We start from the raw sequence: 18,348 nt of genomic DNA on the forward strand, positions 1-18,348 counted from the left end.
TGTTTATGGACCTGACACATTGGGATGTGTTGTCTCCAGAGAAGTGGCATCTCCATCTTTCCTTGGAACTTGAAAGCAGATGTGGGACCACTCTTCTTCCTTACCTGAGGTGTTATTTCTCCTGTGCAGTGAGAACATAAAACTTTGAATACCTGTGTGGTGAAAACACTTAGAGCGAGTGGTTCAGTATGTTGCAGAATTCTCTGCACTGGTGATAGAAATAGTCTTAAGAGGTTTCAGCAAGTAGGTCATATATAGGAGGGATGTTCCTGAATGGTCTTTGATGTTGTAATTTGTTTTTCTTTTCTAGGAGGTTGCTGGAGTCTTCCCTCATTTCATTATCTCGCTATGATGGAGCAGGATCCCGGGAACATCCAATCTACCCAGATCCAGCCAGGTAAGAGCTAAAGTCTAAAGGCATTTAAGTCTTATATGCAAAAGCATTGCTTCAATATAACTTACTGAAACCTCTGGCAATGGTTCTAATATTGGACTCATCTCCTCCTTAATGACTTGCCATGGGGAAAGAGAGCAAAACAAGTGAGCAGATGCTGTTGAGTCTGGGGGGAAAATGGGGAATACAGGAAGAAATTACAGTTGAAGTAAGCACATAAAAATGCATGAAATTATTTGGGATGGAGAACACTAGGTGGCAAACGGGTCCAACAGTAAATGAGCTATATCAATATATTAAAAATCTCTTTTGAAGAAAAATGAAGTAAAAAACAAATAGTCTATTCAGTAGAAAGAACGAATGCCGTAAAGGCAATTAGGAGCTGGTGTGAGCAGACAACGTGCTTGGAGGCATGAATTGTCTCCATAAATGTATCTGTACAAGAAAGAGCATAGCCAGAAGGTTATGTATACTTAACTAAGAGCAAAATACTGACAATTATTTTTGAAGAGTCATGAATCATTGGCATTAGACATAGAAACACCTGTAGTGCTGCTTAATGTTCAAAAGAGATGGGAGTGTTTCAGAGGACTAGAAAAAGCAAATGTAGCAGTTATAAAAAATGGAAAGAAATTATCTTAGCAGTTTCTATTTAGTGTATTAAGAAAGCCACAGATGGGATAATGTGACCCAAAGACTCTGTCAGAAGAAATGATAGAATCGTGAACAGCAAGCAGCTTTGGAAACTTTCAAAGAATAAATCATGACAAATAAGCTTTCTTTAGATGGGTTTAGGAAAGCTATGAAAGAGGAAATTCAGTAAGTGTAAATTATATCTGATTTAGCCTTTTGGGGAACCTCTTGCATAGCTGTGTGAATTGAAGGCTACTAGGATTTATCATACAGAAGAGTACACGAACACCACTGAAAATTAAATCTTGAGTTGCTGAAGGAAGTTTGTTGTTGTGTGAGTTTGAGGGGGGGTGTCTTATTTTCTTCATCATTAACCACAAAATCTGTGGTTTTATGTATTTTAAGTAGAAATAAAAGGCTGAAATAAAAGACTGTGTTGCAAACTGACTGGATAGTATAATTGTGTTGGTAAATAACTCCTTGCTAACTGTCTCTGTAGATAAAGCCTTGTAGAGGTGAAATCTTGTATTTGGCTTTTTTCCATTTATCGTGAAGGAAGTTGCCTTGTAAAGATAATTCAAAGGCTTAGGAATGATGTAAACAAAACTGTAGTGAAGTGAAAGCATGTGCTGCTGTATATAAGATCCTTACATAGATCTGGGAAACCAATCTAGTTGACTGCTGTAGGTCTTGGCAACTGCATGTCAGAAATACTGATAAATGTAAAAGCTCCTAAATGGCAGTTGGTTGGATGGCAGGTAAAGGGATTGATTTACCTGGAAAGATGAAAAATATATTCTACAAATGTTAATTTAAAGCTATGACTACATTCAGGTTAATTTTTGAGTACCAAAAGTTGCTATATTGCTGGATGTGCACCATCCCTTGTTTCTGGAATGCCTTGTCCAAAGCACACAGATTGATAGAGCAGATTTTAAGAACTGATTCTAACTCTCTTGGAGATGCCTTTTAAAAAAGAAAAGGAGGGCTTGCCTAGGTATCTGAATGTTTTTTCCCCTTCTGTCAGATGTGTGCTTATGATGAAACTCAATGAAATGTATGAAAAGGGATCAATGCCTGAGACATTTCCTAGCATAAGGGGCATGGCCAAAAATACTTTTTACTTGAAGCTATTTTAGAACTGATACAGTGCTTTTCATGTGGCAGTTCAAGCAGTTTTAGGTTGTGGTAGAACAATAGCTTGAGTTTATAAGGAGCTTTGGAAGAAAAGTCCAGTTTTGAAACTCTTCTAAGGGGGTTAGTTTGTTCCAGTGAATATCACTGTCATTTTCAGAGGATGAGATTCATAGAGGTGTGATCAGTACCAGCTGGAAGTTTGAGTGGGATAGGATTAGAGTCTTCTTCCATAAACCTTACTTGTGTGCTGGACCAGTAGGATATTTTTAACTATCCCTTCAACTAGTTAGAAATTTGAAAAGTGATTAAAAGGAGTGTTACTGCATTTTGAATGGTTTTTTGTAGCATCCTAAGTTCCAAATATAAAGCTATGTCTTGGAGCAGTTAAGTAACAAGGTGGAAAAGGGAAACAAAGGTGAAATAAAAACATCTATATCTATTAATAAGCATCTATGTATGTGTCTCTGTGTTTGTGTTTTAAATATATATATATTAAATGTATGTACCTCCTTAAGATCAAACTGTCTCCAATGGAGCCTTTTTTTAAAGAGTGCAAAAACTACATGATCTGAAAAATTTATTTTTGAGAGCCTGTGTATGTGTTAGTTTTGTTTCTGCATTTACTGTCTGTAATGGTGCTATATTTGAATAACCTAGGTCAGCAGTGAGGCGGGGAGAATATTTTTTTAAGTTTCCTCAGATTTAGAATTAATGTTTTGATATAGACGGCAGCAGTATTTCTCAGTGGCCTTGCTGAACTTCTCTAAGGTCAGCTTGGCTGTTCTGTCATTCTCCACAATTTCTGTATGTACTAGGCTCAGAAAATAATCTGCCAAAGAATCAGATTAAGCTGTCATCAAAGAATACCTATAGTAATGTTTTTTTTTAAATAGAAATACTCAATAAGAATTATATATGCTCCCAGATTGCATATATAAAGCATCACAGGGTGTTTGTTGGATATACTTCTAGAAAAAAATTGAAGCAGCTAGAAGGTATTTTATCCCTTATGCCTTTCTCTCTGTATCAGACTTAAGGTTCTTGTGATGTCTTTGGAGATCTTTCTTCCAGTCTGTTCAGTGTACACACCATGTGCTGTCAGGAAGCTGAATTTGGCATCTTGTCATTGGTTATGGCCACTCTTTATTGCCTACTCTTTCTTCTAACAAGCATCACCATGTTTTTTCTTCTGGTGTCCTGCATAATTTTAGAAGACTGCTGAACTCATTCTTCACATTCTTATGTAAAATTTTCCTTTGGTGTGAGATTAGGGACAAGAAAAATTTCAGTGGTTACACTGCTGGACTGCTGAGACTACTGTTCATGTTTTCCAGTGTTTGCCTTATTTCCTTTTCCTCTTTTTTCTCTCTCTACATATTACACTGTAGATTTATTTTTAGGCATGCACAAATGCTTTGGCTTATGGAAAAGCCCAGAGAAGAGAATAGCTCCTCATTTATGAATGTGCATCTGTAATGCCTTGCTTTTTTCTATTTGACCTATTAAATCTTATGGGGAGTACAGAGAAGTGATGTATTTGTCCAGCAAAGCCTTCTTCATGTAAACATAAACAGGTTTAACTCATTAAACAGTACATAAAAGATTCAGCAGGAATCAAGCTGAGTGTGTTGTTCCTCTTACCCTTGTGATGCTTTTCGGCTTATGTTTTTACACCCCTTAACCTGTAGTCTGTCTCCTGAACTTGTCCTCTAAATTAGAATTCAAGTCTAACCAAATAAGGCTAATGAAATGATATATTCAGCATCTGAGGTGTCTGGATTTTAACACTGAGTAAGTGTGTCACAGAAAAAATGTGTGAGGAACTGTGGATATGTTCAGGGTAGGAAAAGAGAGTTTGTGTTTACCTGTCTCAGGAGAGTAATAATGGTGTGTGATAGCTGATGCAAACAAATGCTAGGTTATGCATGAGAGAGAATTAAGAGTTAATTACAGAGGAAAGATTTCCTTTCAGGTGGGATGCAAGGCTTTTACAGCTCCACTTAACATATACCTAGTGGATCTGATGAAATTACCACTATATAAAATCCCTACCATTTAGATTAAAAAGTAGTTAAAGATGTGAAACCTTTTTTTTTTTCTGCTTGATATTCCATGGTACTCCCTAAGTACCATCAAAACAGCAGCACTTTGTTTATTTGAACAGTGCTGCTGTTTGGCACTGCAGGCAGAGTCCATGTTGGGACTGGGCTTGGTTCTTATAAAGTGATGCTTGCTGAGCTTACTTGAGTGAACTGGTAATAGATGAATCAGTGAGCTCAAGAGAGTCCTGAGAGGCAAATTTCTCTGTTCTGTGGATGAGCTTTTTTTCTGTAGGTATTGTGTGGTGCTTCTGTTTGCAAAGGGGATCACATGGGAGTATAGCATATAAAGTGAAAATTATTTTTCCTTGCTTTCTTTATTTACTCTATCTTACGGATAAAATGCAAACAGTCAATCTTGTGATAGGCTGTTACTGGCACTTGGAGTTCAAAAGGAGAAATAGGACTGGCTGTCATTCTATACTTATGTAATGAGTATTTGTGTATGTTTTCTTGCTCAGGTTGTCTCCTGCTGCATATTATGCTCAGAGGATGATCCAGTATCTTTCCCGGAGGGACAGTATTCGACAGCGCTCCATGCGATATCAGCAAAACCGTCTCCGCTCTTCCTCCTCCTCTGCTTCCACTTCAGACAACTCAAACCCATCTGTGGAGGGAAATGATCTGGAATTTGAAGATTTTGAGTAAGTTGTGTGCTGCCTATCCCTCTTGCTTATGTCTGTTGTCAGTACAGGACTGCTTTCTGGTTCCCCACTGTTTTATCAATCAAAGACACCTTGGGCTTCTTGTAGGAACAGGTTAAGTAATTTAATCAGTAATTCAATTTACTGATTAATTAAGTAATTCAATCAGTAATTAGATAAATCATTAAATTAATTCAATAAGTAATTGGAGGATTGATTGCTAGAAATAGGTCTTGTCATTTCTGTTATGAAAATTAAGGATGTTGTAGGCTACCTTCAACACATTAGGGTATCTCAACCACATTTAGAAGACTGGTTAAATAAAGAAAATTAGAATATTTTTCTTCAATGGAACAGATGGGGAACCAGGAGTTTACTAGAGTTGTCAAATTGAGACAGAACAAGAGTCACTAAGAGGCCTTGCAAGATTAATTCTTTGGTCTTAGGCTATAGAAGATAGACAGACATTTCCTCTTGCTTTTTCTTGCTCTATCTCTGTAGCTTTGGCAGATTGGCTGGCATTCTTGGGATTGGGTTTTTTGGTTTGATTAGGTTTTTTTTTTTGAATTTGGTGATTGTGAATCTGTGTTAAAGCTTAGTCTCTTGTAAGGAGAGAAAAAGGCCTCTTGTGTCAAAAAATGAAGAATAGATCTGCATCCAAACTTTAGAGGAATATTCCTGTTAGCCACTGTATTTCCTTCTGAGTGGTTCTGCTGACAAACTTTTAAAGTCTGTTCTCCAGCATCTGCTTTTGGACTTCCTTTTGGACCCAGTGTAATCCCAGCAAAAAATTTATTGCAAACCCTTTCTAATAAATGGAAGAGTACAGTAATGTATTCTTTAGATGGCATGTAGACCAAAGGCTCGGAATTTAGATTAAAATCTGTTTTAGCAGCAAAGAGAATATAACCTTTCTAGCCTGTCTTCAGTAGTTCCCTTTTAAATATGAGATTTTCCCTGAGTAGCCTTAAGTATTGCACTGAATTTTCCCCCATTTGTGTATACTGCAATTAAAACGTAGGATAATTCTGAGCATGGTTGTACAAGTAGTCTATAGTTATAGTGTAGTAGGGACGTGTGTTTGATGAGAGCTGTGAACGCCACAAAAAATTTGAGTTATGTTGCAGCTGCCAGCAAAGGATGCTGTCAACTTCCCTACTATTTTAATTTGCACATACACTTGCTGCAGTGGCACATACTTGAGATGACATGTTGTTAAAGCTCCATGACCTATATGTCAGGGCGAAGTCTCTTTATGAAGTCACACTAGCTATTCCCAAAAGCAACATTCTAATCCCTTTCTAACTTTCAAGTGATGGTAGGCAATTTTTTTCTTAGCAAGTTGTTCTGTGAAGGTGTCATTTCATGCTCCAGCAGCTGAATATTCTGAAGTACAGGGTGAGAGAATGTTTTTTCCCCTGATTGTGGCTTTGTTTGTGTAAAATGTAGATGAAGGCAGATAAGCTATTAGGCAGTGACTGTTCTGCATTTTCTCAAGCATCTTTGTGGTCTGGAAGAGCAGCAATGTGCTGGCTGCTGGATCTGCTTTTGTGAAATGGGTGTGTTGGAAGCATAGACCTTACTACTTCCATTATTCCATTTTAGTTGTCTGGGGCAGCTTGTTCTACTGGAAAAGTAAAAGATGGTATGTTCTTCCTTCACAGAGGCAGGCAAGTGCCTGTAGAGAGGTGTGTTCCCCTGCAGATAATGTTCACACTGTAAGAGTACCCAGTCAGGGAAGCAATTCAATCAGCCATACTAAGATTCTCTTTCATTTCATACTGAGCAAAAAGAAGTGTTTATTCCTTAATGTGCAGTGCCTGAATTTGTTGGTTGAATATTTCATATCGAATTCTGCTTTGTGCATTCAAGACCTGCTGTCTTTTTACTTCTCTGCTTCATTATTTCTCTTGGCTGATTAAAGAGGGCTGCTGTGCAGGGGTCCTTGGAGCTGGAACTTCTCATGACTCATTTGATTTCTTCTGCTGAGACTTCACAATTAAATGTCTTACAGAGTTCTTATTTCTCCTTTTGGCTCCTGTATCCCTCCTTCCTTGCTTGTTCACCTGTGCAGTCATGTATTGCTTCATGGATGATTTTTCTTGCTGCGGTTTAGATGCTCTGACTTCGCTGTGTCTCCAGTTTTGATACAGGGAAGGGTGTTCCTGCTGTGTTGGGCTGTCTGCAGCTTATGCTTTTCTCCTGAAATACAGGGAACTTTTTTTTTTCCATAAAAGCCAAAAAATTTCCTTGGTACTTTATCTTTCTAATCTGGCTAATATAATTGGTAAATAATATCTTTTTGTTTCCCAGAGATTAGGAGAAAGATGTGACATTAAACATCAATTAGTTTTACTATGCATAGAGCACTGGGCAAGGAGTGGACCCTGTGCTTGTGCAGGATGCCTGGGAGATAAGCCTTCCTCTGCTTTCATATTTTGTGGGATTCTGAGGTTTCTTCCCTCCTCAAAAATTATTTTTCTTTTTTCAATTTTGTTTGCATAATGGCCTAGTAAGGGGCATGAAAAACTTGGCCTATGCACTGTTTGTGTAGTTACAGCCTCTAAATTTAAGTCAGAGCCTCACCTGTGTCTCAGTCTAGGGTGAATTCATTCATAAATACATGTAGTTTGTGATGACTATAGAAGTAGTGTTGGTATAAGAATCTGAAGTAGTGGTTTTTATAAGTGTTAGCAATATCCTCCTTTTACACTAGCTTTTCTGGACAGGAGAGGAGGAGGAAGACACACTATACCTGTGTTTTTCAGTCTAATAAGCTGTTCTCTCTCTACGTGTGCTCCCTGTGTTTAACCTGTCACTGTTGTCATTTTACTGCTTATTGAATGCAACTGTCAACTGTAAACTTAGTCATGTCTACATAAAAGCATTAAATACAGTTCGTAATATATATACAGATTGTAATATTAGGTTATTACCAGATAGATTGATATGAGTGGGTTTTAAGGTTAGCTTTAGTAGAATCTTAAGCTAAAATGAAAAGGCTTCCTGAGTTGCGGAATAAGAATCTCTGAATGAAGAATGACATCACTTTAGTCTTCCAGCATAACTGGCAAAAATAGGTTCTTTATAGACAAATTATATATGAACTTTCTAATTTTAAGTTCCTATTTGAGTATCTTATGTTTGCATCATGTAGTAAATTTAGATTTTCTTTAAAGGTAAACTATTTTCTTTTGAGTTTTTCAAGAATTTTGATTTGGTCTTTTCTATAGACTTCCTTTAGTCTAGAACAGCTCTCTGGTATTGAAGACTGTAGGTGATGCTTCTAGGACTCCTTGGATAGTGTAGTCTCATTTCTTTCATTTGTAATTCTGAATTGTCACCATAATTACAGTGTGAAGGTGTTTCTGTAGGTGAATTTTGGCCATCTATGTCCCTTTTTGCAGTAACTATGGGAACAAGTACAGAAATGCAGGTTTGTTTCATCTGTCAGACAGAAAAGCAGATACATAGAACATTGCACCAGTTCTGAAAGCCTGAGTCAAACCCTTCACTACAGTTCAAAAAAGGCTTTCAGGCTAAGGCTAAAGGTGTGACTGTGGCTGACTCCTCTGTCTACTTCCGAGAGTGGGCTGCCTGACAGAATATAGATACGAAGGATCATGGAGATTACACTTTTTTCATGTCTCCAGCTTTTCCCTGTTCTGTTTTATTGTTTTTCCTTCCTTGTAGGAGGGTTTGTGCTGGCATGGATCCACTCAGTTGTGCATTGTCACGGGCTAGGAAGGTCTTCATTGTATCTCTGTAACAAGATGGGCTTTACCTTGAAGGCCTGAATTTTTGTTTTAGTGCTTCATGTGTTTAATTTTTTTTGAGGCACCACAAGCATCCGGACAGAAAATATGAGAACTGTAGGCACTGTTTTACTGAGACCCTAATGGACCTTCTAGTTTTGTTGGAAGCAGGCTCTTGCTTTGCAAAGATGATTAATCACTTAGGGAAAGCTTAGAAGATTCAGAATAATGTTGTTTGGCTTTATTTGTCACTTTAAAATCCTTTTGTTTAAGGGATGTTGTGGACCAAGAGTTGTGGTTTCTCAGATGGGCATCTTGCAAGGGTCTCCTTGTAAGTGCATAAGATACATGAGTATCTGTCATATTTTCCTCCTGCCATTTTTGTTTGCTTTATTGACACTGTCTTGGCAAGAACTACCAAATCTAAATTCCTCCAACAGCCTCTTGTGTTGAAGGGTTCTAAGATTGCAACCTGCCAGCCAACTGCCACTGTGTTAAAGCTGCAAGTCTTATTTCCAGTGTCTTGTATGTAATTTTCATTCATTTTGGAGAATAGTGTGGTAGATTCTTTTTGGCCTCTTCTATAGGTAAAATGTTTGCTTTTGGAGTCTGGTTTGTGCTCCACTTCAAGCTGGCATTCTGGTTTAACTTTCTGTGTTAGGAAGAAAAGTGCATGTCTGAGTAGACATTTGTGTGAGATATCCAGCCAATCACCCTTCTTTTGGAAAGTCTTAATTTAAAGTATATTTTGTTGTTAGCTTCTTTAGGAACCTTGACTGGGGCACTGATACTTGACAGTATTAATTAGTAATTGTCTGGATGCAGTCATGTCTGAACTAACATTGTGCAGTGGGAGAGAAGAGGGAAAACAATGGCTGTGACAATGTGGTTGCTCAGTAGTGTGTATTTGGGTAGTAGGTTTGGTTGTGGATTCTGTTCTCTGTATTTCCCCTCAAGTGGAATGGTAGAAGTGAGTATCAGGCAGGGGTTTGTGTGTCATGGTAAGAATAAGCATGTGGTTTGCTTGATGCCTGAGACAGAGATTTTGGAAGTTTGAGTGAAGGGAGAGGTTGGAGATTGCCAGTTACTGAAATAACTTCTTTCTTATCTGTGCTGGTTATGACTTGAAGGCATCTTCATGAGAACTTCCTCTGTGAATTGATGGGACCAATTGGAGGCTGGTTTAGTTTTTGACAGCCTTAGAAACCAATTGGAAAAGTCTGTTCGCTCCGTGAATCACATTTGAAGCAAGTAAACCCCGGGAAAAGCTCTTGCATTTCCGGCCTTTTACAAAGTAACACCGACCTGGCCCGGGCCCTCTTCCAATGCAGCCCAGGCCAGGCCGGGCTGGGCTCGGGAGGCTGCCGGGCCCCGTTTCCAACAGGAGCCCCGATAACCAAAAGAAGCCGAGCCCATTGCTGAGATCCTCGCCCTTTTCCCGGTGTGTCCGTGTCTCGGGGGGCCCTGCCCTGCCCTGTCTCGGCTCGGAGCAGCCCTGGGGTGGCCGAGCCCGCCCGGCCGCCCTCACGGGCTGGGGGGAGGCAGCCGGGCCCGGTTCGGGAGAGCCCCCAGGGCTTTGTGTGCTGGGCAGGGCAGAGGGAGAACCCCCGGGCTGCGGCTGGAGCTGGGGGCGGGCAGCGCCGGGGGAAAGCCATGGACACACGGCCTTGGCACCCATTTCTCCTCTGCATGGACTCTGCAGTTTTCGTCCTGCCCCTCCAGCGTGGCCTGGGCACCCTGAGATCCTGACACAACTCCAGCATGGCCGGGCCCAACTCCTGCAACTTCTGTGTGAGGATTTAACTTCCAGTGCTCAGATAAGACTTACAGACTTTCCATCCTTCCTTGGGTGAAAGGAAGGAGAACAGAAAGGATACACCAAAGTCAGTGAAGCAAAAGCTCAGTTTCTAGATGGAAGGAGAATGAGGAGATGCCATGAAGGTTGGCTGAAAAATCTTTTTGTAAGTTATAGGGGTAGACTGTACTACACTAAAAATTACTTTAAACCATGAAAAAAGACACATGGGGTGGCGTGTAGTGTGAAGTGTTTGGAAGGTCCTTTGCCCCGAAGGAAAAAGGGGGATCTCTGTTCCTGGGAATGAAGTATGAACAGAGAGAAGGGAGCAAAAAAGAACTTTTGCCTTTCAGTAGCTCATCCTTGAAAGCAATACACCATGAGTTTAACATGGGCCACAAGCACAGCTCAGGGAAGGCTGTGAGGGTGCGAGGAGTTTCATGATGGAAGATCACGCCAGCTGCTATTCATGAAAAAAAGTGAAGTCAGGAGAGAGCTGGTTTTTTTCCCTCTCTTGAAAAAGATCCCTATAGATGAACAAGAAGAAACTCCTCTCCCTAAACTGAACTGTCTCTGTATGTTGTTAAGCTGTGAAAATGGGGGAGGAGGGAGTAGTCTGAAGATCTAGTCTGAATTTATTATTATTTTTCTTTGTGTTGTTAATAAAGTTTTTCTTTATCCCCATTTAAGTTTTAGGCCTGCTTTGCTTTTGCTGCTAATTCTATTTCACAACAAAAGGTAAATGTATTAAATAAAGGTAAATAAATTATAATAAATAAAGGTAAATATATTAAAACTGGCAAATCCAGACTATGACATTTTTGGTGCATTGGCCAGAAAATGAAAAACCAAGCCAAGCCATTACCCTTGTGACAGAAGTCCATGCATATCTTTTAATTCAGTCTCTGCCTTTTTAGTCCAACTCTGTATAATTGTTTGCTAGAGACACAGTGCAGTGGGAGTGGGACTAACTAACCTGCAGCAGTGCAATCAGTTCACTGTGCACCTTCTGACTTCCCTTAGCACACCAAGAGCACATGGGTAGAACTTGGACTCTTTGTAAAGTCTTGGTCTTCACTGCCCTCCTTCACAGCTGTCCACCATGCACTCATGTATTTCAGAATATTTTTGTTCCTTTCTGATAACCTTCAAATTCTGCAAAAGAAACTTCTTCAAATAGTAGCCAGGTTTTCTTGGCAGGAGAAAGGAGAAATTTGAATGATTAAAGCATTTTTGTGACACTTTAAATAAGTATAGAGCTTTTGATCTACAGCTCCAAAATGCTGAGACAAGCTCTGTCATTGTGGAGGGAGAAGCATGAGAAATCCCAGAGGCAAAGAAAGAGGTTTATTCTGTTAGGGGTCTGTAGGTTAAGGTGACATCTTTACCTTGGATGAATAGGATGCCGAGTGTTAAGCTGTCATAGGATATAATGAAAGTGGATAAGAGATATTACTTGATCATGGTATCCTTTTGTTGTAGAGATAGTGGTATCATACCCAAACTACAAATTTTCTAAAAGCAATTAGGCTTGGGTTTTTCATTTTTCTCCTTGCCATCCTGATGTTTACATCTGAAGTTAACAAAAGGCATGTAGGAGATGTGACAATCTCAATAGGCTCTTCATGTCACTCAAGTGCTGATGGAAATGGATTTTTAGGATCCATGACAGGTCAGTATACTGCAGAAAATGTAGATTTTTTTTCCTGGAAATCTTAGATGGGACTGTTATCTGTCTTTTCTTGTGCATATACAAATAATGTTCTTGCTAGCAATTTGCTATTTGAGTTCACATAAAGAAGGATCGCTATTTGTTTTAAGTATCTGCCTTTGCTTCTTTATTCTCAGAGCTCCTTTATCTGTTTTCGTGGTTTTTTCATCTGTCTTTGTTTTTTGCCTCATATGACACTGCGTCATTGGTTTTTGATGAAGATGGGCCTTTTCAAAACTGGCATTCAAAGCAGATGCAAATATGTGTAACTTGGTGATCACTTTCTGAGTTTTTTTTTCTTCTCTGCTAGACATTTCTGAGGCAGTTATCACTGGGATGTTGCTTCCAGACACACAACAACTTAAGTTAACTACATTCATCATCTTAAGCTAAGAAAGTTACATTTGCTGGATGAATGGAAGTGATATTGAATCTACCCTTTGAACTTAATTTTTCAAGGATTAGTTAGTGTCAGCTTGTCTTGTGATCAACTCACAGTAGTCTGCAGCTTCGCTTTCCCTATTCTTTTAATCTTTATCTTTTGTGACAGTCTTTTATATTACCCTTATCTTGGTGATAATGTCTAGTAACGCTGCTTTGATGCAGTGAATGGGCAATAACTGTTTCTTTGCAGCAGTACTGTAGGGTTTTGCTAACCTCTCCAGCATGATGTTGCTTTACCATAAAGTCACATTCCCGCAAGGCAAACGTCTTCATATCAGGGTGGTGAAAGAATGTGTGCCTTTAGAAGGGTGGCAGTTTCTGGAAAAGCTCCCGTCATGCTCCATACCATTGGTTGCCCGAGTCCATAGAAACAGTTTTGATGTGAATATGGTACTTCTGAGTTTTTCTGTCAAATCTAAACTCTGTCCATTGTTTTCCTTTTGCTTTTATTTTGTGTGTGCAGCTCAGAAGTCAAACTAGGTCACCTAGTAGGTGAAGTCCGGTGTTAATGAGAGTAATTAGGAAGCAAGCTGTTACTGGTTTGTTGCTGGCCATGCAAAGCAGGTAGTGGTCTGCATTCTTGAAGCCCATAGGTCTAACAGATTAACATTGTTTGTGAAGTCATGGTTTCAATTCTGTTTCCTCTGGAAGCATAACAGTGCAATATATATATTTTTTAAAAAGAGACAAAAGTTGATACCTCTCTACCTTTGTCTGGCTGCTGATGTTTCTGCTTTCTAATGATTCACTGTAGCTATGAAGTGTATCAGTCTTACTCTTAAACAGCATCATCCATTTGTGAGCCCATCACACAGTGAGGTGATTAAAATAGAAATAACTGGACGATGAGCCTAGAAAAAGTGAGTGCTTCATTCTAGTTCCAGATCAGTCTTTCCCTGAAGCAGTTAATCCTTGGCATTTTGCAGGCAAGTACTGCTGTTTCTCTTGACCTTTCATATGTGATTCTTTTCTGAAACACTTGGTCTTCTGAAGTGCCATTTTTGATCTTGTAAATACATTTCCCCCTGAACAGTGCTCTGAGAGGTAATCAAGGCTGGGGAGTTTGTTTCTCTCTGGTCAGCAGAGCCATTAGTAACTCAGCAGTCTGCTGTTTTATAGGAAGTTTTAGTTGATGAGTAGATGCACATTTTCTCTGGTGTTCCTTTCAAAAAGCTCCTAGTGAGAGATTGGCCTTTCAACCTTCAGAAGAACACAGAATGATGGCAAGCCTTGGGTGACTTGCCTAACTTCTTTATCAATTACTGTGTTAAAAATCTATTCTAGTTCCTGTCTCTCCAGCTGGCCACGGTCACTCTTTGTAGTTTCTCTACTATTTTTATTCTTCAACTGTTTCTGACTTCCAGTGTTACACTTGGGACTTAGCTCCACAGTTGTACATTTAATGCCAGGAAAGTCTTTCTGTGTAACAAATGTGCTTTTTTTTTCCTTGCTTTTTCTTGTTTCTTGTTGTTTCCTTCAGTTCCCCCTTAAGTACTTCTCCTTTGGTAATGGTTGTACCCTTCAAAGATGGTTGTATAAATGTGTAACTTTTATTTTTACAAGATTATGTATATTCTTTTAGATAACACTTTACTGGTAGTCATGTTAATAGTTGTGGATGGCAATATTTATAACTTTTTTGATAGAACCTATGCTCTTGACTTACTTGTTTGTATCTTCTTGTGGAAATAACTCTCTGGTGGGATAAGTTAGATGTCTTTAATGTTTCATCTTTAACATAATCCTTTTTTAGGTGAGATACACTTGTCCTCAGAGCCAGAAGTAGGGTGGTCCTCTTTTCTTGGTTTGTTTGTGGTCTCTCCAAGATTTGAGGATTGTGGGTAAAATTGCACATACTATATGGAACCTTTATTTTTCAATAAGACACTAGTCTAACTGATCCAGGAGATATTATTTTATCTACTATGCCCCTGTGCAGAATTATAACCAACTTGCAGTGTGTCTTTTCTTTTTGTCTTCTAGGATGCCTATATCTCACTAAAATATTCAGAATGACAAGGTTTTATTTATTTTGTGTTTACCTCTCTATTTTGAGAGGCTTATTTACTAGAAGTGCTCCAATTTTTCTCTAAATTGATTTCTATTAGATGCTCAGGATCATGTAGGATCAGACATATTAAAAACTAAAGTGTTAATATCTGATATTTGCTGCTCCTCTCAGTGGTGAAACTAGTAGCTAACTTTCTGTCATAGTGTTCCCAGCACTGTGTGTTACCTTACTTATCAGGATGGTGCTAGAAAACAATTGACATGTTCTTAGAATCACCACCTAAAGTAATGTTCCCTTAATCATCTTTTTTTCTTACTTCTTTACTCTTTTTAACACACAGTATACGCTTTGTCTTCTAGTACTATGTAACTCTAGAAGAGCACACTCTTCTAAAGGTGTGTATCATCTATTTTGATCCAAATCAGCAGTGAATCCTGTGAAGTGAGTTGCAAGATTTCAGGATCTGCTTCTGCTTTAGTATAGCCGGTTTAATATGACATCTTCAGGAACCCTCTTTAGAGGACTTGCAGTTAAACCTGACCAACCACTAAAGCCAAATAGATTTGCAGTGTCTCATAACCTCCTCTGAGCTCTTGATAAGACCTTTGGGCTATTCCTGCCCTCTGTCCTATCTCCTCTGAACTAACCTACTGCAATTAACAAAAAAGAATACAAAAAGTCAGTATAGGTGTTTCACATTTTCTCAGTGTTTCAAACATTGCTTTTTATCTGTTCACATGAAGATGGTGCAACTTCCAGTGTCAACCTTCAAGGGAAGTAGTAGATGCCACTCAAACAATTATTTAGCATTTCTATTGTATGTGAATGTCTAACCTCTGCAATACAAATTGATACAGCATTTTGAATTGGATTGCACAAAATGTGATAAAATGCTGAAAATATGAAACAATTGGCTTGCTGTGATACAATTTGTTTCTTCTGAACTTACGTGGTTTACTGGTGCTGGCTTTGATAATTAAATAGCTTTTCAACATGGTCATTGTTGACCTAATTCTATTGGCAGTGTAGTCAGTGGGAGTTTTAATATTGACTACAGTGGGAACAGTTAGACCAACAGATTGCGTTAGAAATCCCATGCTGTGTGTTTAATTTCACTTCCTGATACAACAATCTCTAAATATTAAAGTGAATTCTTGCCAAGATAGAAAAGAAGAACATGGCGCTTTTTTTGTCCTTGCTGTCTTCTGTATCCATTGTTATTAATGCAGTAGCCAAGTTACCAGATGAAAAAGAATGTCTTTTTCTCCAAACTTAAGAACACAAAATTTTATATCTCATTCTCTGTTTTCAGAGCTGGCATTGCTGGTCCATTTAATTTACATTGGTCAAATTTTCCTCTCAACAAGGAAACAAGACAATAAAAGAAAAAACCAAGGGGGTTTGACTGTCTTATCCAATTTAGGATAAACTTGCATACTTCTTATGCCCTATTAAATGTCCATCATTCTCCCGAATGTTTGGGAATTGCTTTCTTTTCATGCTCCATTGTAGGTTAGTGTTAATACTATTTCTCTCCTACCAGCTCTTATTCTCTGTTTAATTTGTCCCACCATGGTATCATGGTAACAAATGATGAATAACCTGAATTTTGAGCCAGACCTTAAAAGTTATTTTGACCATTTGTTGGTTCTTGCAGTTTTCCTGCTGAGACAAATTAGTCTGTTAATAATTAGAGTATTACGTTTCCCATGTCACCTTGCTGTGGTTTATTTCATTTACTTTAGCAAGGTTATTGAGTTGCTTTATAGAAGAGGCTTTTTTTATGTAGACACAGACACACACACACACACACATGCACTCTGAGGGATTTGCTTTCCACTTCTGCAGGTAATGTTAATTAAACTATCCACTGTGAATCATTAGCTAATGAATCTGTAGGTAGTTGACACTAAATAGAAAGTAGAGCATTAGATCTTCATCAGTGCTTTAGGGAGCCTTGGAAACTTCTGATTTCTTGCTGGAGTGCTTCACGATGGCACTGCAGTGTGCTAACATCTGCTCTCCACCCTCTGTCAGCAGGCTGTATGTGGTACAGAAATAACACAAAGTGTCACCCATTTTCACTGATCTGTAGGGCATTTTTTATTTTCCTTTTTAGAGGGTGCAGAAATAATCTTCAGCTGGCACCAGGATAATATCAGCAGTTCTAGCTTTGCAACGCTAGACTAGACATTCTTGCATGTGGTTGTTGAGCATAGGAGTTTAGATATAAATGACTCTATAAATTAGTAATTCAGAGTAATGTTTAGTAATATTCTTCTTTACCCCAGGGGAGTGTATCTTACACTTCTACTTATAGAAAGTAGAAATTCTAGCATTCTTGAAGGATAGCTACTGTTTCTTACTGCCTGCAGTCTGGGTTATAGGGCAGGTGGCCATTGGGATATGGGTTTTAAAAAAATTTTTTTTTAGGGGATGTTATAATTATATGTCTGTCTTTTGAATTAGTAGAGGCTGTCTCTGTCATGGTGAAAACTGAAAAAAAAAGCCTAGTCTTATATTTTTCCCTTTTAGGCATTTTTCCCTATTGTCAGGAGATTGTGTGCATAGTAAGTAAATAAGGAAGTACAGGATGGACTTCTCATATCAGAAAGTCACCTTTTCGAAAGAAGATGTGTCTGAAAATGTTTTTGTGGATGCTAAGACCTGTGGCTAGTGGCAATTTAACTTGAAAAATTAGTTCCTCTAGGTCTCTTGATTTAGTCTGTAGACTTTGCCCTTTTATTTCCTTTTGTTTGCTGGAGCTAATTCCTCATTACTTTTGAAATCTGCTTCTGAGATTCTCTTCAACTGGAGAGCTCTGTAGGTTGTAGTCCTGCTGTTCCTCTTGCTGATATTTGTCCATTTCAAAAGTATCTTCCAGTTCTAGTAAATGTCCAAAGCAAATGCAAACCTGAAAACGGTTTTGTTGCTTTTCTCCCAGGGCTGCATATCATGTTGTTTCAGAAGCTGCTACATGGAGGTTTTTAAAAACTATTTCTTGTCTTCTGCTACCTCTTACTGTGTGTGGCAAGATCTGGAATATGGCACTTCTTTTTCCTTTGGTCTTTTCTCTTTAGCAACAAAAGTTGGTATGTCAGCACTCAAGTTTGCGGGATTCCTTCTATTATTGATCTGCATCTTAATAGGCTGGAGGGCTGTGATAAATTTTACGTTTCTGATCTCAGGAACCCTGCTGGTTACTCAAAGTCCTGAGGGTGAGGTGCGGCTTTGGCTGTGAACTGCAAATGCTGTATCTACAGTGGGAGGAAAAATGGAAGCTTTGAGATTGGATTTAGATTTGGTTTTTGGTGAAATAGTTTGAAATGCTAATGAGCTTTACTGAAGATCCTCTGCTTTTGTGTTCCTGGGTTCCTCAAGTGTGTGGGAAACAGCCACGTAATAGACTTTCTTCTCAGCCCACATTTCTTGCTCACTGACTTCAAAAAAGCAAAACGAAAAAAATTATAAAATGCACAGCTTGCTGGAGTGGGTTAGAAATGTGCTGCTAGTGTGTTGCATAAGGAATATTTAGTTTCCTAGTGATTTCAAGGCTCTGCAAGTAATATTCTCCCCACAACTGCTTGGGAAGGAGACAGGGCTGCAATTACAAATTGGGATTTGAAATCCAGAGAGAACAGACTTGTTACTTATGCAAAGTCATACAGAGAGTAGATTTCTGAACAGAGAAGAAAGTTCTGTCAAGGTCTCTTTCAGAACTCCAG

General features: G+C 38.8%; 1 protein-coding gene across 3 annotated transcripts in view; it reads left to right on the plus strand.

Annotated features, from left to right (window-relative positions):
* Nucleotides 1-18,348, plus strand: part of AMBRA1 (autophagy and beclin 1 regulator 1) — a 133,096-nt gene that overhangs the window by 32,367 nt on the left and 82,381 nt on the right. For all 3 annotated transcript variants that reach the window (XM_062495322.1, XM_062495324.1, XM_062495323.1), the window contains 2 exons: nt 311-397; nt 4,725-4,907. In XM_062495322.1, the coding sequence (XP_062351306.1) occupies nt 311-397; nt 4,725-4,907 (270 nt within the window). The remainder of the gene's footprint in view (nt 1-310; nt 398-4,724; nt 4,908-18,348) is intronic.

Source organism: Cinclus cinclus, chromosome 6, assembly GCF_963662255.1.
Source record: "Cinclus cinclus chromosome 6, bCinCin1.1, whole genome shotgun sequence".
NCBI lineage: Eukaryota > Metazoa > Chordata > Aves > Passeriformes > Cinclidae > Cinclus > Cinclus cinclus.